Source organism: Aphidius gifuensis, linkage group LG5 (assembly GCF_014905175.1).
Source record: "Aphidius gifuensis isolate YNYX2018 linkage group LG5, ASM1490517v1, whole genome shotgun sequence".
Taxonomy (NCBI): Eukaryota; Metazoa; Arthropoda; class Insecta; order Hymenoptera; family Braconidae; genus Aphidius; species Aphidius gifuensis.
In genome coordinates this window covers 10,343,321-10,368,736 of record NC_057792.1, presented here as the reverse complement: position 1 = coordinate 10,368,736, position 25,416 = coordinate 10,343,321, and the positions used below count along the sequence as shown (strand labels likewise).

Below are 25,416 nucleotides of genomic sequence, written 5' to 3'. Positions count from 1 at the left end.
TGCGTACGCAGCAAGTCCTAATGATATGCATGCAAGGAATATGGCAGACAAAATACTTGCTAAAAAAGCATCATCAAGAGTTTTTGCAAAAGATTCAAGTATTGGGGAACGTGCAGCAGCTGCCCTCGTTGCTGGCACCATGAAAATAAAATCTAAACTTGGAATGGGCATGAAAAATTCAAAAACTCCGAAGGCCAGTATTAAAAAAAAAGAAAAAAAAAAGAAAAATGGAAGAAAAAAAAAATTGCCATTGAAAAAAATTATTCAGGCAGCCAAAAATGCAATGCATTATGTAAATGATAATCAGATGAATATTAAATCAGCATTACAAGCAGCAAAAGTTGAGATGAAGAAGTCTGGGGGAAAATCAAATATACAAGTACCACGAATTATACCAATACCAAGTAAGATAGGTGGCGCTCTACCATTATTGATTCCAATTTTGACAGCACTCAGCGCCATCGGTGGAATAGTTGGCGGCGCTTCCGGCGTTGTAAAAACAATAAATGATGCAAATTCCGCCAAAAAACAATTGGAAGAAAGCAAAAGACATAATAAAGCGATTGAATCAATAGCACTCGGTAAAGGTCTATATATGAGACCATATAAAAATGGGGCAGGATTTTTTTTGTCTCCAAAAAACTTGTAGAGATGCTGCCACGTCGAGCGTTGACTGATTGGGATCTGGTGAAATTTGCAGAGCAATTGAAAATAAAAAATTTTCGTGGGGTTTTTATGAGAAATAATCTACCAACAAAATCTTTGCATCGAGAAACTGGTATAATAAATCTCGATGATGATAAAAATCCTGGTACACATTGGACTGCATATAAAAAAGTTAATAAAAATCTTGCGATTTATTTTGACGGCTTTGGAAATCTCCAGCCCTCCGACAGAGCTCGTTGAATATTTAAATGTTGGCAGCATCAAATATAACTATAAACGCTTTCAAAATTGGAATACATGGAATTGTGGTCATTTGTGTCTTCAGTTCTTAGCAGACTGCCTATAAAGGCATAATTTTCATTAATTATAATCAGTCTTTATAGTAACAGTGAGCATGCATGACGCATTCACACTTACTTTATCTGGCAACTCATCAGTTCTAGAAGCTTCATATTTTCCAAGGATTGAATTATCACCACAAAAAAATTACTCGCTTGGCCTAGCGACTTTTTTAACATTTAACACGATACCAAATATTACATCAGAAAATAACAAAATATATTTTTCAACGTCTGATGATTGGATTGAGATACCTGAAGGAAGTTATGAGATTGATGCTCTTGCTGAATTTTTGAAACCATATTCTATTCAGCTTTGGGGCAATACAAATACATTACACAGTCATATACAAAGTGCAAAAGACATTGATTTTCGATCATCTGATACAATTGCAAAACTGTTGGGATTTACTCCACGTATCTTGGAGTCAAATATTGTGCACGTATCCGATTTGCCAATAAACATTATAAAAGTGAATTCAATAAGAATTGAGTGCAATATTACCACTGGTGCTTTCATCAATAATAAAAAAGTTCATACAATCCACGAGTTTTTTCCAACTGTGCCACCAGGCTATAAAATTATTGAAGTTCCATCAAATATTATCTATTTGCCAGTATCAGTAAGAACAATTGATCACGTGCAAATAAAAATTGTTGATCAAGACGGTGATCTGGTTGACTTCCGTGGTGAGACAATTACTGTAAGATTACACATTAAATCACGTTAATGGGCATCGTCTATAATCGAAAAGTTGGCTCATCATATAAAAGGATTCAATGCAATCCACCACCAATCAGTTGTCATCGAGCATTGAAACATTAACACCACAGAGTGTCCAGTTTCTGAAAAGTCTCGGCCTTCAAGTGGTGAAAAAAAAAAAGCTATTGGAGTTGGGTCTGGGTAAAAGTATCTTGTTTGAATTGTGTGCTGTCCAAAATGGCGGAGGCTATGCTGAGTATTAACACACCAATTGAATTTGATTCATCAATATCTCACTATGAGATCCATGCACATCAGCCCTATGGTTCAACAACATTTGGAAACAGTGATGAAATTAGAATCAACATACAAAATCAGGATATTTTTATTTTGCCATGTAATATTTCATTACACATTTCCGGAAGATTAGTGACCGAAAAAAATGATGGTAGTGTGGCAGCGGCTTTGACTACTAAAATTGTTAATAATGGTATACTTCATCTTTTCGATGAAATAAGATATGAAATGAATGGTGTTGAGATTGATAGGAGTAAAAATACTGGCATGACAAGCACTTTAAAAAATTATCTGTCAGTAAATCCAGAATCGAATTTAGAGAATGCTGGTTGGCTTGGTACTAGCGATGATATATCATTAACTAACACTGATGGATACTTTGATGTTTGTATACCATTACAAATGTTTCTTGGCTTTGCTGAAGACTATAGAAAGATTATTGTCAATGCTAAGCATGAATTGATAATTCGCTCAAGAAGTGATATGAATGCATGTATTGGAATTGGTGGGGCAGAAGAAAAAGATTTGAAATTTCAAATAAGCAAGATTGAATGGCTAGTGCCATATGTTAAATTATCTGATAAGAAAAAAATTGATATGATGAAATTTATTCAACGAGATCCACCAATTTCAATGAGTTTTCGAGCATGGTGTCTTTTTGAATGGCCAATTTTACCTCCAACTAATAAGCATGTATGGTCAATACAAACAAGTACGCAGCTAGAAAAGCCTAGATTTATTATTCTAGCTTTTCAGTGCAATAAAAGAATAAATGGAATGAGAACTCTGCTTATTTTGAGCATTGCAATATTCGAGATGTCAAGCTTTTCTCAATTCAGTGTCATATCCATATGCTAATTTGAACCTTGATATTGGGAAAAATCAATTTTCAATTTTATATAAAATGTTTAAGGACTTTGGTGAAACATTTTATGAAAAAGAAATAAATTATGCAATATCAAAAAAATTATTTTTGGAAAAATCACCATTAATTGTCATCGATTGCAGCAGACAAAATGAAATGATAAAATATGGACCAGTTGATGTTCGACTGGAATTTGAATCCAAGGAAAACTTTCCTCCAGCAACGAGTGCTTATTGTTTGATTCTACATGATCGTATTATAGAGTATAAGCCTATCAGTGCAAGTATTCAGAAATTAACATAATATAAAGGAAAAAAAAAATTGATGTAAAACTATAATTGAATGAAAAAATAAATAAAAAATGAGACACAATTTGTTGTATTTAATATATATATTTATTAACATTATTTATACATTTACTCCTTAATCAAGCATTTCAATGTTGTTTTGTTTTTGTTTCTCGAATCCAAAATGGTTTGATCCATGTCTGACGAATCTAAGTTCTCCAGAGAGAGCATCTTTAAGTAACTCTGGTAAAATTGTTGAATTCTGTGTGATGAAATTGCTAAGTCTTTTTGGTAGAAATACTGAAATTTTGCGCTCCAATTCCAATATGATAGAATCTCCATATGGTGTTCGAACTTGTCTTACATTTGTCACACGATATAAGTAATCAAATTCAATCTTTTTGATTGGGATAGTAGCAGGATATGGTGTTACTCCAATAGTGTTCATTTCTGCATATAATTTGTCCATGTTGCCTGTTGGAAATGAAACAAAATTAGAATCATTGCAAGAATAATAATACGACAATACATAAATACATAAATGAGAGGTTACATGAATAAAATGTTTAATCGTATGAATAATATAATATATGTATAAAATATTTACCAATTTTATTTTTACTGTCTTGGAGATGCTAGCTCAGAAGGTTCGATGAGATCTGTGGCTCTACAGCTCTGGGCAGCAGCTTTTAAAGGAAAATCGATCCCCCACTTTCAACGATCCCCACTTTAAATGCTTCTTAGGTTAGGTTAGGCTTATATTTTTTTTGTGAGTCACTTTTCTAAAAATTTTTGCTGTTAGAGGCTGAATAATCATTCAAGATTATTATTTGGCTGATTCATTATTTGTAATGAGTCATGTGTTTCGTTGAAAAAGTTTTGGATGATTGTAAGTTAATATTTATACATGATAATAATAAAACTTATTTACTATTTGCAGCTGTCCAACTCCTCAAACATGTCTGAGCATGTTTAAACTTGCCTGAACATGTTTAAACATGTTTAAACTTGGTTTTAAGGAATTCTAATGCTAACCTTATTTTATAATTTAAATATTAAAAAGAAATAAATATACATTCCAACACAATTTTTCATCGTTTTAAATTTTCATTTATTTATTAATTTTTTACATGATCATTTTAGTAGAAGATTGCTCTGCAGCACATTTCTCACAGTCTTTATTATTGAATAAAAAAAACATCCAGCTATATCACCATCTCCACAATCAATTGAATGCTTGGTACATCTGCGCAATCCTGAAACGTGAGGATTTTGTTTCTGGTTTTCAGACAGCTTATCCCAGACTTTATCTATTTCATGAGCGGAAAATTTGATGATTGCCATTGTTGGAATCAGCGCAATATCTTTAGCAGACATATCCGCCAAATTTTCGACAATACTATAGAACATGATAGACTTGCGAAGAGATGGTCGAAATGTAAAGGCTCTAGCAAACCAATATTTGTATCGATTTACATTTTCAGCAGCACAAATATAATTAATGCATTCTGTATGACAATTCATATGCCTCAATGTTGGTAGATTATATAATTTTTCATCTGGTGGACAATCAAGATCATCAAGGTTGATGATTGTTGCAGTCTGTGATTTCAAGATTTCTGATAGCCATTTTTTTTTCTCAGCACCTTTTACATAGATATATTCCAAATCACCACCTAGTTTTTCATTAATTATATTTGATACTTCACGATAGTCAACATCCCCAGCACTCCATAAAATTCCATGCACATTAGTCACAGTTTTTTCAATAGTCTTCCAATACTCATTCGTTAAATTTTCTTTTCCACATGGTGCAGCAAAAATGATAGTTTCACTTGCTAGCTTTGAGTTTGCATTACTAATTGCAAGTTCTTTGATAATAAAAATTGAATCATTGAATCCTTGAAAATCAACAAAAATGGCCATTTTAATTTTTTCAACTGCGATCTTGACTGTCGAGTTCGTTTTTTACAACTGGCAAAATATATATGGTTCTGAGTGTTGCCTGATGCTAGCTCCCCCACTACAATTTTCAAAATCAACCTTCCCCTTCTATAAAATTTTCTTATTATCTAATTTTTCGACTACATCGGAAATTCGTTTGTACATAGTTTCCAGTGTGCTAACTCTAGATTCTATGAGTTGAAAAAAATTTTTGCTCTGATAAATTGAATCTGCATCAACATTTATAGAATGTTCATTTTTATGATCGTGAAAAGCTGATTCGAGTCCGCCAATCATAATGCTATTATTTTCACAACTATCTTTCAATGATGCAGTCTGATGATATATCACTCGCGTTTCTTCTTGAATCATTTCGCGAACAATTTTAACTGACGCAGCATCGTTTGCATTTAGCGGATCTCCGACATTACACAAACGTTTATGGTTTATATCATATTGTTTATCCTTTGTTAGCTTAAAGCCCTCACCCGTCGGACCTCGAACACCAACACTATTTATTGTATTACTTTTAACTATACTTTTTGGCAGTTGACGACCGAAAACATCTACAGTCATCTTGCCTGAATGACAAAATCTCTACTGTGAGAAAAACAAAATTTCAAGTCTATTTAACCATTTTGAATCAAAATAATAATTGAGTTTTTTAATTTAAATCATATTCAAAATGGCCGATATTTCAAACATGTAGATATAGTAACTTACCACATTATCGATAAACAAAATGGCTGACATATTAAATTATCAAATATATAGATATATCAACTCCCTACGTTACCGATATACAAAATGGCCGACTTTTGAATATATAGATATACCAACTCTCCACGTTACAAATATACAAAATGGCTGACATACTAACATAGAGGGGGAATTTAATCGGAGCCTGGTGGGGGTTTAATTGGGCCGGAGTGGGGGTTTGATATCAAACTGTCCCAGGATCCGCCTTGCTTCACTACTTTAAACAACATCTGCAACAAGTGGACGCTTTTTTATATCATGAAGTTCTTTTAATAACTTTTTATTTTGTTCTTTTAGATCTTTTATTTCTTTTTCCTTATTATCATCCATTGACAATATTTCATTCATTAGTACTTGTTCGTTAACAGCAGCATCAGTTTTTTTTTTTTCTTTTTTCTTTAATTCAACTTTATTATTGTTATTATCAGTTTCATTAGTTATCAAGTGACTTAATTGTTTTTCTTTTTTATTTGTATGATCAATGCTTTCAGTTTTTTGTTTAGATGTTGTACTTGATTTTTCTATTACTTCGTCTTTACTCTCGCTATCGTATGATTTTTTGCAATAATTTTTTCGGCCACTTTTAGAAGTATTCAATTTATCACATTTCTCGAGAGTATTTCGTTTAATCACCATGCTTGTCCAATTACCAAAAGCTAAAATTTTAGCTGGTAATTCATTCCATATGACATCTTTAGAATTTTTTATTAAACTTTTCATAGATCGTTTACCACAATCCACAGGCCACTTTACAAATACTGTTTCGTTTTTTTCAATCAACTTTATCAGATCATCATCCGATGGATCATCCTTGATCCATTGACGAACAGTTACAGCCACTTCTGAATCATCAGGATCTGTCTCATTAATAAACTCGACTAAAACACTTTTTTCCATAGTTGAGTTTTACTAAAAAAAAAAAAAAAATTATATATGTATTTATTATTATTTATCTTGTTCAATTAAATATGTTGACCAATAATATATAACTGAAAGAAGTTATCGAAATATAAAAAAAAAAAAAATTTATTTCCTATTGAGTTTATAGAAATATAAAATGAACTAAGTAATTTTTTTTTCTATAGAGAAAATTCGATAACTTCTATAGAACAATATAATTATATAACCGTATATTCAGTAAAAAATATTCTATAAAATAAATTTCATAAACAGTCTATAAACAATATCGGTTTTACGGGATTCCCCGAAATCCTTTGTTCACAAAAAATGAAGGCTTAGTCGCCAGATGTGTTCATACAAATGCCGGAAAACAATTTGAGATGATTGGGCATTTACATGTTGATGTATTTAACCAGGAAAAATTTTTATTGAACGGGATTGAAATGAAAATTAATCTCACACGGTCAAAACAAGAATTTTGTTTAATGGATGCCTCAAACGACAAGGATTATAAAATACAAATATTAGAAGCGTCTTGTACGCCGAGTCAAGCTAAATCCTCATATTATGATTGCTCATGCAAAAGCCTTAGCGAAAACGACAGCTAAATATCCCCTTACTAGAGTGGAGGTCAAGAGTTTTTTACTCACCGCAGGAATCCTTGGAAATTGTCTCGACAATATTATTATTGGTACTTAACCTAAGCGAGTTGTTATTGGATTTGTTGATAACCGGGGCTTCAATGGTAATAGGCTCCGTAATCCATTCTACTTCCAACACTTTAATATAAATTTTCTATGTCTCTACGTCGATGGTAAACAAATACCTGGAAAACCGTTGCAGCCTACATTTTCCAATAATATATTTGATGCTGAGGCATGTCACACACTTTTTTCTGGTACTGGTATTCATTTTGGAGACCATGGCATGCAAATAGATAGAGATAGCTATAGAAAAGGTTATACGTTATTTGCTTTTGACTTAACACCAGATCTTTCCGCACATAGTGCTGGTCATTGGAACTTAATTAAGAGTCGTAGTCTACGTATTGAAGTAAATGACGTGATGTAGCTTTCGTTATTTTAAATATTTCCTGAGACCACGAAGGGGTATACCCTTTCTGGAATTCACCTTTCGCAGTACTGATGCGCACACGGTCATTTACTTTATATTTAAATCAATCAACTAATTTTTCATTATCATAACGACTTTCTATATTTTTTCTAACGATTTCTAAATTATTTATCGTCACTGCAGATGGTGTCATTTTAATCGATGTATGAATAGAATTATTGTATCCATCGACAATTTGTTGTAATATATCTATATATTTATGTGTTCTTTTATGTGTAAAATAACGCCAAAAACGTTCTTTTATTGTACGTATTACGCGTTCTACAATTGATGCTTTTATGTCAGGATTTCTTGCCACTCGAAAATAAATATTAGCATCGCTTAACATCTTTTGGATAATTTTGTTTTTAAACTCACTTCCAGAATCGGTCTGTAAAAAAACAGGCATACGGCCATTGCTCTTTTTAATTATACGTTCAAATCCTGAACATACTTCAGGACCGGTTTTATTTTTTAATGGTTCAATCCATAAGAATTTACTAAATACATCAATAACAACAAGTAAGAAAGTTATACCATTATTTTCTGATTTTATACTTTGTAAATCTGCTAAATCAGCTTCCCAAACAGAATCGATGCCTGATACATTATAATGTAAACGCGGAAATTTACGTTTAACAGGTTTGTGTAATGTATACGCGTCTTGTGAATTTAAATACTCTTTTATTTTATCACTTAAATCTGGATATTTTGCTACAATATTACGTGCACCAGTATAAGCAACAGGATTTGATAAATCATAATAAATATTTGCAATGGGTGTATTATTTTTTATATTTTTCTCATTAGTATTTATGAGGTCTTTTTTGACTTTTTCTTTTCGGGACGTAGTCTTTGCCATGATACTTCAGGTTCACCACTAGTAGTTGGTTGCTCACCATCCGGAAATTGCGGCTCAAGTCTTTTACTAACTCTGTGATTTGGGCGGTCGGCTAATGGTGTTGAAAACAATATTGTCTCTTCATCATCTTCATCTTCTGAAATGATAGGGGACTTCCAGAAATTGTCATTACCTACAAAATTACGTGGAGTATTTATATCACGGAGAAACTTTGCAAATTCTTCTTGACCAACAGCATTATGACTTTTACGATAACGTAAAGCATCATTCAATAAATCAACAATATTTGTATTGGGTATTTTATTGTTGTTTATACTTATGTGACCAGATTTATCCCATTTAAAACGCTTATCTATATCCGCAGTGTTAATATGACCAATTATTGCCTTAGCTTTTTGCTGATATCGCGGAGGAACACTTTTTATTATATTCTCGACAGGGTACGATGAATCCTCTGTACTATCATCGATATCTTTATATGTTAATTTTGTATGTGGTCTGTCACCATCACTATTAAAAAATAAAAATCGCCTAAATAACTCACGATATTCACTCCATTTTTCTGCATCATTTTTAGAAGAATTTAAAATTTTTGTAAGTTCTTTATCAAGACGTGATGCTGGATCACCAGGTGTTTGGATACTTGTTAATGCATGATTTTCATTTTCAAGCGACTTGAGTTTATTTATAGAATCGTGAGTTACGAGGGCCATCTTACGTGTATGCTCTATATTTTCACGCCAAATTTTTAAATAAAAGATTTATTATAGGCGTAATCAATAAGGCTAAAATACCAATACAATGCTTTATGATAATTTTCTATTTAGATGCCCAACTTATTTTTGAAATTAATTGTCTCAAAATTTTCTTATATTTTTTTAGCTTCCTTTTTTCCTTATCTTTTATTGGTAAAACCCCTTTCAAATAATTCAAAATAATTTCACAAATACAATGAATTAATTTAGAATCACTGTGTTGAAGTATTGCTCGACGCTGTTTTGGATTAGCATGAACAAGTGATGTTAATAATATTGTATTTTTCCGATCAAATGGTATTCTCAAAGGCACCCGCTTTGGTGTGTTGTCAGACATTATAGATGTACAACTGGTAAATTTAAAGATGGATCACTATTATTCATATCTCGTACTTGTTTTGGGACATACACATAATTTACAGGGTTACTAGGAAAAATACATGTCCTAATACGAATGTTTTCAGGTGTTGACTGATTCAAATCAATTAATAAGTAACCATGTGGCGCTGATGTAGCATATAAATAAGCTTCTTGAATAAATTTTGTATTCAATGGGGATATTTGTCTAGCAAGATGAAAAATTTGAGCTTTTGTCACGAGGATTTTTGAAAACAACAATATAATTTGTATTCAAAGAAATTTCCCTATAAAATTTTCTCCCATGGAATAAATTTTGTGATAATAACAATACACTTAAATTACGGTGATGTGAACCCTTGGTAAATATATCTAATACAGATGAACCACTACTACTTCCACGCATTAAATCATCCATTATGATTAACTTTTTTTTTTTAATATCATTAAAATCTTTCATGTCTGGTAACCCTTCTTGAAATTCAACATTTTTATATTTAGTATACACAGGTTGCCATTCGGCGTAATATAGAATAATACGGTCAAATTCAGTATCACATAATCCCGATAATTCTTTTAAGAAACGTCTAGTCCAAACACTTTTACCAGCCCCTGACGGTCCTGAAATAATAATTTTAAATGGATGTGTCATTCGCCAAGCCATGATGATAACTGAAAAAAAATTTGGTGTGGGTGTATATTCAATAAAAACATTAAACAATTAATTTTTATTCAAGATTTATTCATATAACATATTTAGCACGTTTATTTACAGTATTATTACATGTATTATACTCAGTCGTTAAGTCCCTAGGTCTTTTTTTACTGGTATTATACAGGCTAGTATTATACTCAGTAGTTAAGCCCCCATGTCTTTTTTTACCGCTATTATACATAGTATTATAACCATACGGTAATGTATTATTCATGTTAGCCGTAAATTTCCGTTTCGGTCCGGTAACACGTACAATTTTCGATTCTGATATTGTATGTACATCATGTTCTTTAGTTCTACGTATTGAGTCACAAGTTACAATAATTTTGTCGTTTTCACCATCAGTTAAAGTCTTAATACTATCATAATTGACTAATTTTTGAGCATTAACGTCAAGGCGCACACCTTTTAATTTACATACTTTACTTATTGTACCATCAGGTTTTTCAGCAATATAACTATAAAATTTAGGGCCCCCAGAAATAAAAGTTTTTATGTAACCACCATCAAGCTCATCAGTGAGATCACCTAAATAATTACCTAATGGCAGTTTATCATTATTATTCTCAGAAATAAAAACTATAGAGTCAGTATCAACATACAATACTCGTGACTGAACTTTATCAAGATATTTGTATAATTCTAAGCGCGCATGCGCAGTCGTGAATGCGCTCAGAACTGGATTAGTTGAGCTATCAGTTCTATCACAACTTTCAACATATTTCCAATTGACAAATAGTGTATCATCATCGATAATAGTTATGCAAGAAACTTTAATATTGGCATTTTCAATAATTTTATTAAAATCTTGAATATTTTGAATAATACTGTACATATCCGAAATATTATCCATAGCTAGTCTACCCCAAAGCGAATTCAAGTTATTTTTACTAACTTGACGTGAACCAGGATTTTTTTCAATTTTCGTAGGCTCTAAATCAATTCCCTCTACTTTACTATAATTATCTATGTATGCTTGTTTTGATGCGGCATCAACGCACTCTACAGGCCAACCGCTAGCTTCTTGTTTTATTTTCAAAAATTTATTTATGTAACCTGTAAATAAACCACCAGTTCTAGTTTTTGGGTCATATTGAGTTGTTTTATCCCAATGCCATATTTCTTTTATTTGTAAAATTTTATACCCTTTCTCAACCGCTACTTTCAACTCCTCAGATACCCAAGTACCTGTAAGTGCGCGTTCTGATTCATTATGAGCACAATTTTTTTGATTTAAAGTTAATGTACATGCGTTACAAAGTGGAAAAAATAATTTTTTATGACATCTCATCGGCAATACTGGTACGTATAAATCGGGGGGTGGCAAAACTCGACATTTAATTAATCCTATCACATTACTTATGTTATTATCTGGACAAAGCTCACGTATATCATCCAGAACAAAAACTTTAGGGTGGCCTAGCGGGTAAATATTTTTCTTCATTACCGAAGGATAAAGTGATGTGACGTCCACGTAGTATATCTTTTCAGAACCAGTAACAGTATGTGAGACACAAAAATTTTCAGTTCGCCCACCAAATAAAGCATCACGAGGCAATATTGCTTCTTTATAAAAATTATTATCAATTGTTTTCAAGAAATTCTTCAAATCTACGTTGTTTTGACACATTTTTTTAAAATCACATTCCCAAATAATAATCAATTCATAACCTTCTTTTTTAAAATATGCATTTATGTACTGTAACGAGATTTTCCCGTTGGCCTTATAAGCCCAGCTGATTTTATTGTTCAGACTTTCCGTTGGTGATATTATTTAATTATTTATTTGATTTTGTATTTGAAACTCCAGCTTGAAGCGGAGAATATTATTTAATATATTATTATTTATTTTCTTCGTTAAAATCCGGGTGAACCCGGTAATACGTATTCGATTCATTATTATTATTATTTGAAACTCCAGCTTGATGCGAAGAGTATACTATGCAACAAACTATATCAAAAAGAAGAGGGGAGTAGTATAAGAATTTAGACTACGTATTGTTTTAGAGTAGCACAAACTCTCTCTCTGCTTTGGGACTCCGAGCTGAACAGTCGTTCACTCTGATAAAACCAGGTATTCTGAGCCGCTATGGGTTATCCCTGAGGATAGCCTCGTGTTCGTTTTTGGTTATGTTTGACTTGGGTTAATCCCGGTTTCGTTTAGCTTTGAATATTATTTTCGCGGATATCTTTGATTTAAATTAATTATTGGAGGTTTGTGACGACAAATTACGATTAAGTTGATTTAGTTGGTTTGGATTATTGATATTATAACGCGATTATTAATTGTTCCGATCACGATTTTAATTATGTTTTGTATTTTATTATTGAGAATTTGAATATAAATTTTGGCTTACGGCTTTGCTTAAATATTGTTTGTTAAATTGTTCAATTAATTCGCCCACACAACTTTACCCGTCCCTCTCTCCATAACCCACATACTGAGCGACTCTTGGTTTTCCTCGAAGACTGAGTCTATGGAAGGTTTGTTCGATTGAATTTTGTGTTTTTAAATTCAGATTACGACTACGATTTTGTTTGAGATTACGACTACGTTTAAGATTAAGTTTGAGTTACCGTTCCGTTCCGTTTCGTTGCAGTGTTGCAGTTAGATTTTCAGCAGATTTTAGTGTTTTATTTTAAAAATTACGTTTCACGTTATTATTATTATTATAGATCTCATATTTTAGTTTTTGGTATTAATATTCGGCTTAAAAATCGAATAAACAAACTATATATTTAATATTTATTTATATTAATTTATAAATAATGTTTTAAAACTATTAATTCCCATAGCAACAGTCCGAGAAGGTAGCTGACTCGAAATGTCACGTTACAGTACTCGATATTCTCGCGCCTCGTTCTAAGCGTTGTATTATCCCCTAAATCTGCATCCACATCTTTGATCAATTCAAAACAATCACAACCATGATAGTAACAACCTAAAAAAGAGTAGATGGTTTTGCCATTTTCTGAAATGCCATCGACCAGATAGGGACCTACTCTACGCTCACGCCCTCTACCAGCATGAATTATTTTGATCCCTTGAGAATGTTCAAGCCATAGTAGCCATTGTATAGCTATGGTAGATTGCATGTCACCTAACCTATATCCATTCTTGGGAATCAGTGCTACCTCATTCTCTTTTAAATAATTTCTACGATAAATTAATAAACTAGTCGATGCAGTAGTTAAAGCTTCGGTGAATGGGCAAACATTCCCTACTTGCATCATTAATTTTCTATATGTAATACACGCCTTCTTAAGTAATTCTACATCAGATTTACAATGAATTGCCATTTCTCGTTTAAAATCAAATGGCGGACCTTGAAGTCGTTCATTATACCATTTATCAAATTCTTGTTGTTTTTCAATAGTCAGCGCGCGCACACCAAAGTCTTCTTTAGGCGGTAAATCCCCGTAGCAGGTCTATCCCCACTATTTGTCATAAAACAAGAGTGGGAATAAATGCGCATGCGTGGTGTGCACTTTTAAAATTCGGTGAGCTTCGGTTAAAAAGAAAAGAAGAGCAATTAAAAAAAAAAAGAAAGAAGACATGACAGGAAAAAAATATGTCGTCACCTGTCAAAACTTGACAGCAGCATCTGGTTCAATTCAATTTCATCCCGTATTTATAATTTATTTAGTGTGATTTAGTGTAAAAAAATATTGTTTATCATTTTGTTGGTTATGTTGTGTAAATACACAACTGTCAAAATAAAATATAATTTTATTCCTGGTTCTGATACAATTATTTAATGCTGGTGCATTCAGTGGTATATTTACAACAGTATATTGGCACCTGGTGAAAGAATCAAACGTTTATTACAAGTTCAACACAATCAAGGAACCTCAACTTACAATGGACCTGTTGATTGTGCAAAAAAATTGTATAAACAAGGTGGTATACGTAGTATATACAAAAGAACTGGACTAATATTATTAAGAGGTAAATAATTGAATAATTTTAATTATCAATTAATTAATTAATTAACTAATTAATCATTGCATAATTTATTTCAAGATATACCAACAATATTTGCTGGTGGATGTGCTGGTATTACAAATTGGATTGTTGCTATGCCACCTGATGTTTTAAAGAGTCGATTCCAAGCTGGTAATTATTATAATTAAAAAAAACAATATTATTTGGTTAATTATATTAATTATATTTGTTGTTGTAGCACCTGAAGGAACATACAAGTTATTGATAATGATGAATAAAACGAGTTATTGAAACACCAGGTGTTCATGTATTTGGTGAATTATTAGATATGCCAAATATCAAAGAACTTGATAATAGTCCACATGCTAAATATTAGAATACTCTTAATCTATTTGCATATGGTACATACAAAGATTATTTAAAAAATATTGATAATTATTTAAAGCTAACACCTGTACAACAAAAAAAAACTTCAACATTTGATAATTGTAACATTGGCTGAAAAATCAAAATGTATACCATATTCAGAATTATTAGAAAAGTTTGATATTCAAAATGTACGTGATTTAGAAGATCTCATTATTGAAACTGTTTATGCTGATATTATTCATAGTAAATTGGATCAAAAAAATCACAACTTGAAGTTGATTATGCTGGTCTTGGAAGAGATGTTAAACCACGTGATGTTGTTGGGACATTAACGTGGTCGTCTTGAATATATTTCACAAACAATTAAGACAATATCTGATCTCCATAAAAGCTGGAACAAACTTGATGATGAATCATCGTTAAAAATATTTTTTATATTTCCATATTTTATGGAACCAGCAATGAAAATGAAAGCAAATCCTTCAGGTATTGATGGTGGTTCAAAAGCACTTAAAATGGCTGATTATAAAGTTGACTCTGATAATCATCTATTGTTTATAAATAATGATGAAGGAAGAAAATTTGGTTCACCAGTTAGAATATTTACAAATTTACCATTAAATTTAATCAAATTATCAGAACAAGATGGTTATAAATATTGTAAACGTTGTGATAAATGGTCATCACAAGAAAATAAACATTGTAAAAAATGTAAATCATGCACATCAAAAGATGGAAGAAGATACAGACATTGTAATACATGTAATCGTTGTGTTAAACCAACTTGGAAACATTGTAAAAAATGTGAAAGATGTCTATTAAAAACTCATACTTGTGGAGTTAAACCAAGAATAACTGGTGAATGTTTCAAATGCAAATCAACTGGTAAATATTAACAATATAATTTTTATATATTTAACATAATTTAGTTCAATGTTTAATTAATTATTCATTTTTTTCCTTTAGATCATATTGAAAAAGATTGTCCTGTTGGTAAACCAAGTAAAAAACGTAAAAATAATGACACAATTGAATCACTAAAATTTAAAAAAATTAAAAAAAATACTAATGATGTTTGTGGTAATTTATAAAACAAAAAAAAGTCTCAAATATCAATGAAGATGGTACAAGTATCAAATCAGTGACAAGTATAAATGAACATTGGGCAAATATTGATTGCAATAGTCCAGTTGTATCATTAAAAGCTTTAAATGTTGATGATTTATTACAAAATACTGATGATGATAATTTTATTATTGATTCTAGTGGTGGTGCTGGTAATAGTCCAACAATAAATAAAAATAATCATAATAAAAATAAACAACTATCAAATGCATTTTTTACAAGTTCACGAATACTTGAAACCTTGGCAAGTATAACGCAAGGACGTCATGATACAGCTAAAATACGTTTCAATAATATTGTTTATATTAATAATTGCAGTAAATAATATTATTTAATAATATTAATAATTACAACACCCCAACATCAAGGTCAGTTGAATAGATGATTCTACTAATGCTCGTAAAAATTATTTTAATAATAAATCTATCTCAAGAAAACGTAAAGCTGGAAGTCCACAACATTTGATAAAAGTTACAGTGATAATAGTATAATCAACAATATTAACAATAATGATGATAATAATTGTACCCCATCATTTAAAATTCCCTCATTAATACCAGATCGAATTTAGATTGTGTTGGTGGTGATTGTGCTTATAATGAAAATCATAATGAACAAATAAATAAAAATAATAATAAAAATAAAAATAATGAAACAGGATTATCTGAAGAACTACTCATTGATGATGGTATCAAGTGTTTTTATCAAGACGATAATGATGATGAAGCACGTAGTTTTTTAATTCAAGCTGAGGAGCCATTACAAATGAATAATAAAAATGGTATTGTAAGTCAATGTGGTCCATTTTTATTAAAAAATATTGAAGTAAGAATGTCAAAGGTCATTAATATTTAGGACAAAGAGGTAAATGTCATTTTTATTTTAATTTTATTTTTCAAATATAATAATAATTTATTTTATAATATTATTTATAGATTAAAATAGCTGTTAAATATTTATTAAACTCATTGAGCTATCAAATCCAGTTCTCATTGATTTAGTAAGAAGAAAAGTTAAATTAAATCAGCCATATGTTGGAATATTTTTGAAGAAAAGTGAAGAGTAAGAAAACATTATTTTATATATATTTTTCTGATCATCAAAACAAGATAATGAATTAATTAATTTCACAGAAATTAATTAGATGTTGTTGAAAATATAGATGATGTTTATCCAATTGGTACATTTGGACAGATCCATGAAATTCATGATCTTGGTGATAAATTAAGACTCGTTGTTATGGCACATTGAAGAATTAAAATTGTCAATTAAATACCAGAAGAATTATCACCAAAACCAGCACAACGTGAGAGTAATAATTTTTATAAATTCCCTTTTTTGATTTTCTAAATTCTAACTAGTAATATTCATTAGAATTTGAGACTCCTCTATATTAGTTTATTAATTATTATGTATACAGAAATGAAATTGACGTTTCCACTACTAAATACAACAATTTACGTTCCTGTAGACGAGGCTGGTCAATCACGTCGAGGTGGACGTTCAAGTCGTAGAAAAGCTGAATTAAATGAAATTATAGAATGAAGAAATAAATGTAAGATAAATTATAATTATTAAACAACAATAAATTAATGTGCTATTATACTTTAATTATATAATTTATTTATTACAGATATCAAAAAGATTAAGACTATCACTTGCTCTATTAAAAAAAGAACATGAATTAAGTAGATTACAACAAAAAATTGGTAAAGAAGTTGAAGATAAAGTAAAACAATAACATCGTACATATATACTACATGAACAACTTGAAATAATTAAAAAAGAATTGGGTTTAGAAAAAGATGATAAAGATGCAATTGATGAAAAATATCGTGAGAGAATACGTGACAAAAATGTACCAAAACATGTTATGGATGTTATTGATGAAGAATTAAATAAATTAGGATTTTTAGAAAGTCATAGTAATGAATTTAATGTTACAAGAAATTATCTTGATTGGTTAACATCAATACCATGGGGTACATCAAGTCCTGAAAATTTAGGTATACAAGAAGCATCTGATATACTTGATAATGATCATTATGGTATGGAAGATATTAAAAAACGTATACTTGAATTTATTGCTGTATCAAAATTAAAAAACAACATCCCAACATCAAGGTCAGTTGAATAGATACAACTCATGGAATAATTCATATTATTGCTAATAATTAAATTGGTTTTACAACAGATCCACGTCATTCGCGTTCATCACCATATTGTACAGATGTTGCACGTGTCGTTGATGCACCAATATTTGATGTTAATTCAGATGATACAGAAGCTTTTATGCATTTTTGTAAAATTGCTGCTGAATGAGATTTCACAAAGACGTTGTTATTGATATTATAACATAAAATTAATGGGATTGTATGAATATCATTCATTGAAAATTATGCTGCAAATACTGATCCAACAACTAGCATTGATAATGGTAATGAGTGTAATCCTAAACTACTTATTTGGGATGGTGATCAATCATCTGATAAAAAAATACTAAAAAAGTAAGTTTATAACTTTCTATAATTAATTTTAAAAGTATCAAATTCATTTTTAATTTATTCATAAATAAATTCATTCAGATTTTTGTGTGAACATGCCAAAAAAAAAAAAAAAAAAAAATTTATTTAAAATTTTTATTTAAAAGTAATGATTTAAAATAATAATATATTATTATTATGTTTCAATTGTTTAATGTCGTTTTTGTTCCGCGAAAAAACAAAAGAAATATCTTCGTACTTTTACAAAAAATTTTATTTAAAAATAATATATAATTTAAAATAAGGAAATTAAAATAATATTATTATTATTTTTTGATTGTTTAAAGTCGGTTTTATTCCGCGAAAAAACAAAAGTAATATGTTCCTTTTTTTATTGGTCGTTATTTGTTTATCTTTATTAAAACTTTTTTTTCGTTTATCTCTTCAGTCTTGCGAAAAATCAAAACGTTCAAATTATTTACTCCAGTCTTGAATAAATTAAATTGAATAAAAGAATTCAATCGAAAAAAACTGAAAACTTTAGATATTATCGTTATTTAGTTTGAGTTTTTGTGTAATTAATTAATTTATTTATTTCTATCAATTAATATCAACAATCAAACAATATTTATTGACGAAATAAAAAAATAATAATAAAATTTTTAATAGTATTGATATTGAATTAATGAATTTGGATTTATTTTGTGTAAAAAAGAGTGTTAATTATTTTAGCATTCGATATTAACAATAAAACAATATTTATTAACAAAAAAAAAAGAAATAATAATAAAACTTTTGATAAGATTATTATTTAATAAATTAATTTAGTGTAAAAAATAAGTGTATAAATTCTTTTGTCAAATAATATCAACAATTAAACAATATTTTATCAAGAAAATAACATAAAATAATAAAACTTTTAATAGTATTGATATTTAATTAATTAATTTGATGTAAAAAAAGAGAGTAAATTATTCTGGCATTCGATAATAACAATAAAACAATATTTATTAACAAAAAAAAAAAAAAAAAAAAAAACAATAATAAAACTTTTGATAAGATTGTTATTTAATAAATATATTTGGTTTAATTTAGTGTAAAAAATGAGTGTATAAATTATTCTGTAACATTTTATCAACAATCAAAGATTATTGCATTAACGAAAAATAAAATAAAATATTGAATAAATAAATAAAAATCAAATAACAATGAAAATGAAAAAAAAATTAATATTAACACCAGAACGTCCAAGACGTTCCAAGGATATTTATTTATTTATTTATTTATTGACAGTCCCAACAGATTTCTCCATTAACAGGGTACTGATAGAACAGTTTGTAACAATATACATATAAAGAATTAAAATTAAATTTAAAATTAAATTAGTTATTTCACTGGCTAATACATATTAACTAATGCTGTACAAATGTACAATTATAAAATAACTTCAGAGAATTGATTACATAGATACAGATATAAAATATACTTAGTGAATTAATTACACAGTTATTTATTGATTTGTAAAATCTATTATTATGAATACAGTGACAACGAGAAAGCTAGACTGCTGAGGTGAGGTAGCTAAATATCTTTAACATTTATTAGATAATTATTTTTTAACGAAGGTGTCGCGAGAACACACTGGGTTATAAAACCATTAGAGATACCATTTTTTGTGTCAAGTATTCTACTAAATAAGCAAGTAGAACAACAGACTTTATTTACAAGATTTACCATAATAGACATTGGTGCAATGTTAGACTGTTTATTGGATAAAGATCTTTTTATTAAAAACGGGGAAAATTTACGAAGCATGCTATTTTTGTCTTGATTAATGATAATAATATCATCTAAGAGTTGAGCACAGTCAATCGCTCCTCTTATTATTTTTATGAAACATGAAATGATTGCTACACACCTACGAATATGAAGGGGAATAAAATCACAATCATACAATAAGTCATCACATATTCCACGAGGTCGATATGTACCAGTTGAAAACCAGATCAGATTTTTCATAAATCTTCTCTGAACTTTATTAATTATTTTAGCTTGCCTTTTACTGTTAATTGCCCACACAGGAGCTGCATATTCCATTTTAGGTCTCACATAAGCATTGAAGAATAATAGTTATGTCTCACGCTTGGAAAAAATTTTAGATATACGCATGATAAAACCAAGTAAGGCTGATGCTTCATTACAAATTTTGTTTATATGTAAGTCAAACTTCAAACAACTATCAAAAATTACACCAAGGTCTCTTATATTATCAACTCTTTCCAAGGCCATTTTATTAATTGTATACGGGTAGGTTATTATATTTTTACCACGAGTAAACGATATTGTTTTACATTTTTTCTCATTGACTAATAATTTATTCACCCTGCACCAATCAGCAAATATATTGATATTGTTTTGTAGTGTCAGACAATCATCGATAGATGATATTGGCATATACAATTTAACATCATCGGCGTACATTAATACTTGACAATTCAAATTATTTGGTAAATCATTTATAAATATATTAAATAGAAGTGGCCCCAGGTTGGAGCCCTGAGGAACACCTGAAGTTGGTATGTAGGCATTTGATGATTGTCCACCCACATACACAAAACAATGTCTATCTGTAAGATAAGATTTTATTAGCCTGATAATACATGTTGGCAAACCAATCACTGTTAATTTTTTCAAGAGTATTAACCAATCTATCTTATCAAAGGCTTTGGACATGTCAGTGTATATAGTGTCAACTTGTATTTTTTTTGATATATAATTACTAATATGATTTGACATAACTAATAGATTGGATGTAGTTGAACGACCTGATATAAAACCATGTTGACAATTAGAAATGAATGGAGCAAAGTAAGAATAAATAATGTCAAATAAACATAATTCAAATACCTTGGATAGAGCTGGTAATATTGATATTTGACGATAATTTGTAACAATTAATTTATCACCATTTTTATATGTTGGACAAACTCTAGATGATTTCCAACGTTTAGGATATATACCACTTATAATTGCTCTATTAAATATAATGTAAAGAGGGTGAACTAACGCATCCGGGCAATATCTTATTAAAGACACAGGGATGTTATCCATACCCATTGTTCGCTTATTTGGTAATTTTAGTAACGCTTTAGATATGTCACCATGACTAATTTTAATAATATAATTATTTAGCCAATTCGAGTTACACTTAATAATTAAATCCTCAAAATCTAATTCAAGATTAGCATTAGTATTAATGTTATAAATTTTTTTAAATTCAATAGCAAATGCATTTGCGATATCTTTATGGTTACATATCGATGTTCCCTCAACAATTACATTGTTAATTATATTTAATGTAATAGATTTAATATAATCCCATATGCGCTTTGGATCCTTTTTTATGTTGTTTTCTAAGTTTAAGTTATACGATTTATAATCTATATTGATATTTTTTTTGACCAACTCTCTAGCTTGCTTAAATTCTAGCTTATGTTTATCAGATTTATCTTTTTTCAACTTGTTTCGTATTGTGTTTTTATGTATAATTAACTGTTTAGTTTTACCAAAGTACCACACAGGGAACAATTGCTTTTTAGCACAGCTGATTGTTTTACAGTTATTTGTAATAATTGAATTTAAAGTATTATATAGCTTCTCACAGATGATATTGGTGTTAATATTGTTGCTAATTGAAATGAACTCATCATAAGAGTTCCAGTTAACAGATCTTAATTGATTTTTGAACCTGTCTATTTTGATAGACTTAAAATCATAAATACAATCACTAACAATACATTGATTCATATGTTTTGAACCAGCAAAAGAACAAGAAATTAATATTGGAGGATGATAATTATCCATTTGTATGATAGGAGTGCAAGTAAGCGTAACAGCTGACTCAAAATTAACAAATACAAGGTCTAATAATCGTTGTTTACAATTAAATATGGTGTTAATTTGCCTTAGTTGTAAACTCGAGGCAAAGTTATTAATTGCCATAATATTAGTATTATAATTTAAATTAGAATCACAACAATATTGCGGTATATTGAAGTCACCGATAATGATTAGACTTCCTTTACAGTTTAAAAGAAATATCTCCAAGCATTGAAGAAAATGAGTAAACAGTTTACTATTATTACTTGTAACTGAAGGTGGTATATAAATAACAAATATTTTAACTGATGTGTTACTAGTGATGATAGATACACCAACAATGTCAATCTCGAGTATCTTTTTTAGATTATCTGGTATAAATATTTGGCTTAAATTAAAATTTTTCTTGATGGCACATAATACACCACCTCCTCTAGATTTTTTTGGATCAACTCTATCAGCTCGATAGACTTGATAAATACCAGGATCAAAGAAATGAGCAGATGATGTGTTACTGTTCAACCATGTTTCAGTAAGTGTGATGCAATCAAACTCAGCATGTGAAGATGATGAAAATAGTTGTTGCTGTTTATTGTTATTTATGCTTCTTGCATTTTGCACATAAATATTTAGTTTATTACTGTCTTCAAGGATATTGATCGTATCATCAAGTAAATTATCAACCGGTGTGTTAGGCTTAATAGTTGATGATGATTTTGCTACACTAATAGAGTTCAGTTTATTAGAAGAGTCACAATTAGTTGAAAATTTTGAAGGTAATGATGTTGGTACCATGATAATATCAAGTTTAGATGAAGTTAGTGGTGCTGTTGTTTCACAGGACGTTTCGTGACTATTTTGAATTTGCCCTGAATAAATTTGACAGTCTTGGTGTTGTCTTTTGATGATTGTAGTTGAAGGACCAGGTCCTTCCTTTGTTGTTGCTGGTATTTTGTTAAGTCCATATTGAAGTAGATGTGCCTCATCCATCCAGACAGCTTTTTTGTTCTGAGAGCCATATTGAAGACCTGTTTGACAAGGTCACATGAGTAAATATTATTGAAATGAATTTTAATTATTCTCGGTTTCAACATGCTATTACCATTAATATTAGCACTATTATTATTAACATTAACATTAACATTATTATTAACGGAGTCAATAGGACCATTTGGAAGGGTACCTAGACGACTGAATGTATAGCTTAAATTTTTACATTCTGGATTAATGGTCGATAATATATTGAACAACTCATTAAGCTTACCAGTATCTATGTTTTTATGATCATTACTTGAAATATTAGGATTATTATCTTCCGGTAATCCAGTGACAATTATGTTTGACATATTGTTCAATCTACTACTTAGCTCATCATTGATCGAGGCAATGTGCTGTGACGAGAAATTATCAATATCATTTATTTTAGCAGTAATTGTTTGAAGTTTCATTTCATTATTAGTTATATTATCTTCACACGTTTTTAATCTACTAGCAAATGACACTGTGATATCATTAATGTGCTCTTCAAGTTGCAACATTTTATTTTCAATTAATAAATTCAACTCACTTTTTAGCTCATCACTTTTTGTATTTTGTGTATTTAGTTTTTCATCAATTAGCACAATCATTTCATCACGCATATTATTGTATTTAATAGCTTGTTCATTAAGTTTTTCATCAATTAATAATTCTAATTTTTTTTGTTCGATCATTATCTGTTGATAATTTGAAGCCAACAACTCTTTTTGTTCATCAATGATTTCTTGTTTAAGTTTTACATTCTTCGTGTCAATTAAAGCTGACAGCTGATTTAACATGTTATTGTTATTATCTTTTTTATCGTCTTTTGGTGGTCTACCACGTTTAGAGGCTATTGTTGATATTGATGACATATCAACTTTGTTTATACTCTGAGTGGCATCAATAGTGCCAAGAGAGCCACTGCGGCGCTTCGGCGAATGATTTAATGGCATCATTTGCAGGTAGAGAATAAACTCTAGATGTTATTATTATAAAAATATTAGAAAATAATAATAATGATAATGCTATTCCTCATGTACAATGAGCATAAAAATCATAAATTAAATAATTGATTTATCTTTTTTAATTATCCAAAAAGCAAACTAATGTTTATGTTTTTGAAATCATTTCAAACAAGATGCACCACTATTATTCAATGCCACAAAAACACTACCACATAATGTCAGAATATATAATTGCACAAGTTAGGTAAACTAACCAACAAATAAGTATCGTTAATTTATATATTGAAATTTTTAACTAATTGACAAGAGATAAATTAAATTTATTTAATTCACTTTAGTAAGACACTGTAAATAACTAATCTATGCAATCTTTAATTATTTAAAACACTAACTAACAATTGTTACACAATTATTCAATTGACCGATCAAAGAGACGTCTTGCTCAGTCGGCCATCTTGCCAATAATCTATAATATGCACTCTGAGCTTGCACATCACCATAAAAATGAAAGAAGTGTGAACCGCCAGGCACAAGCTATATTTATTTGTGTTCACAAATTTTTTACAGAAAAGCTAGAAGGGTTAGTTTTAGGTGATTTCAGGAATATATGGTAAGTCTTTTTTTCGTGGTTTAACAATTTTTTTTTTAATTAACTTCATTACTCAATGAATTGATTTTAATTTAATTTAATTCTTCTTTTTGCATGCAGTAGAACAATTCAAATGAATTTTTGTGATCGTTGATTTTTTTTAAAAATATTTATATTCGTTACCGTTTGTTCGTGTATTTTTAAGGGTGACGACAAAATTTTTAATCAGTTTTAAGTAATGTTGTTTAATTTTGTTGTAATGAATGACGTAAAAATTCAACACGATCCCAATTTGCAGCAAGACCACTTGATGTTAATTCACGATCTATTGTGTCAACACTAAGTAAAAGACATCGATTTTTAGATAATTTTAATGTATCTGATACATCATACCATGCAGGTTTTGGATTAATCATTTGATCAGTAATATAATCATCAATCATTTGTTCTAGTACTATTTGGATGATAGTACTATTATT

General features: G+C 29.6%; 3 protein-coding genes, 2 long non-coding RNA genes and 1 pseudogene across 6 annotated transcripts; 5 read left to right on the top strand and 1 right to left on the bottom strand.

The window, feature by feature from the left end:
- Positions 1-10,589: 10,589 nt before the first annotated feature.
- LOC122856361 lies at positions 10,590-12,191 on the bottom strand. The gene has a single exon (XM_044158042.1). The coding sequence runs from the start codon at positions 12,189-12,191 to the stop codon at positions 10,590-10,592; it is 1,602 nt and encodes a 533-aa protein (XP_044013977.1).
- Positions 12,192-13,995: 1,804 nt separating this feature from the next.
- On the top strand, positions 13,996-14,788 carry LOC122857581. Its single transcript, XR_006374229.1, has 3 exons — positions 13,996-14,510; positions 14,586-14,678; positions 14,746-14,788. It is a non-coding gene; the product is annotated as an uncharacterized LOC122857581 (long non-coding RNA).
- LOC122856359 lies at positions 14,118-15,222 on the top strand (annotated as a pseudogene).
- Positions 14,799-16,431, top strand: LOC122857577 (rRNA N6-adenosine-methyltransferase ZCCHC4-like). Of its 2 annotated transcripts, XM_044159823.1 has the most exons (3): positions 14,799-15,761; positions 15,843-16,000; positions 16,143-16,431. In XM_044159823.1, the coding sequence occupies exons 1-2, from the start codon at positions 15,326-15,328 to the stop codon at positions 15,965-15,967; spliced, it is 561 nt and encodes a 186-aa protein (XP_044015758.1). In that variant the 5' UTR covers positions 14,799-15,325; the 3' UTR covers positions 15,968-16,000; positions 16,143-16,431. The 2 variants fall into 2 exon arrangements, with proteins under 2 accessions (XP_044015758.1, XP_044015757.1); XM_044159822.1 differs by having other exon boundaries at positions 15,843-16,425.
- Positions 16,432-16,813: 382 nt separating this feature from the next.
- On the top strand, positions 16,814-17,542 carry LOC122857580. The gene is made up of 4 exons (XR_006374228.1): positions 16,814-16,865; positions 16,937-17,063; positions 17,135-17,313; positions 17,422-17,542. It is a non-coding gene; the product is annotated as an uncharacterized LOC122857580 (long non-coding RNA).
- A 52-nt stretch (positions 17,543-17,594) lies between these two features.
- Positions 17,595-18,565, top strand: LOC122857579 (lon protease homolog, mitochondrial-like). Its single transcript, XM_044159824.1, has 2 exons — positions 17,595-18,125; positions 18,196-18,565. The coding sequence occupies exons 1-2, from the start codon at positions 17,875-17,877 to the stop codon at positions 18,248-18,250; spliced, it is 306 nt and encodes a 101-aa protein (XP_044015759.1). The 5' UTR covers positions 17,595-17,874; the 3' UTR covers positions 18,251-18,565.
- Positions 18,566-25,416: the final 6,851 nt, after the last annotated feature.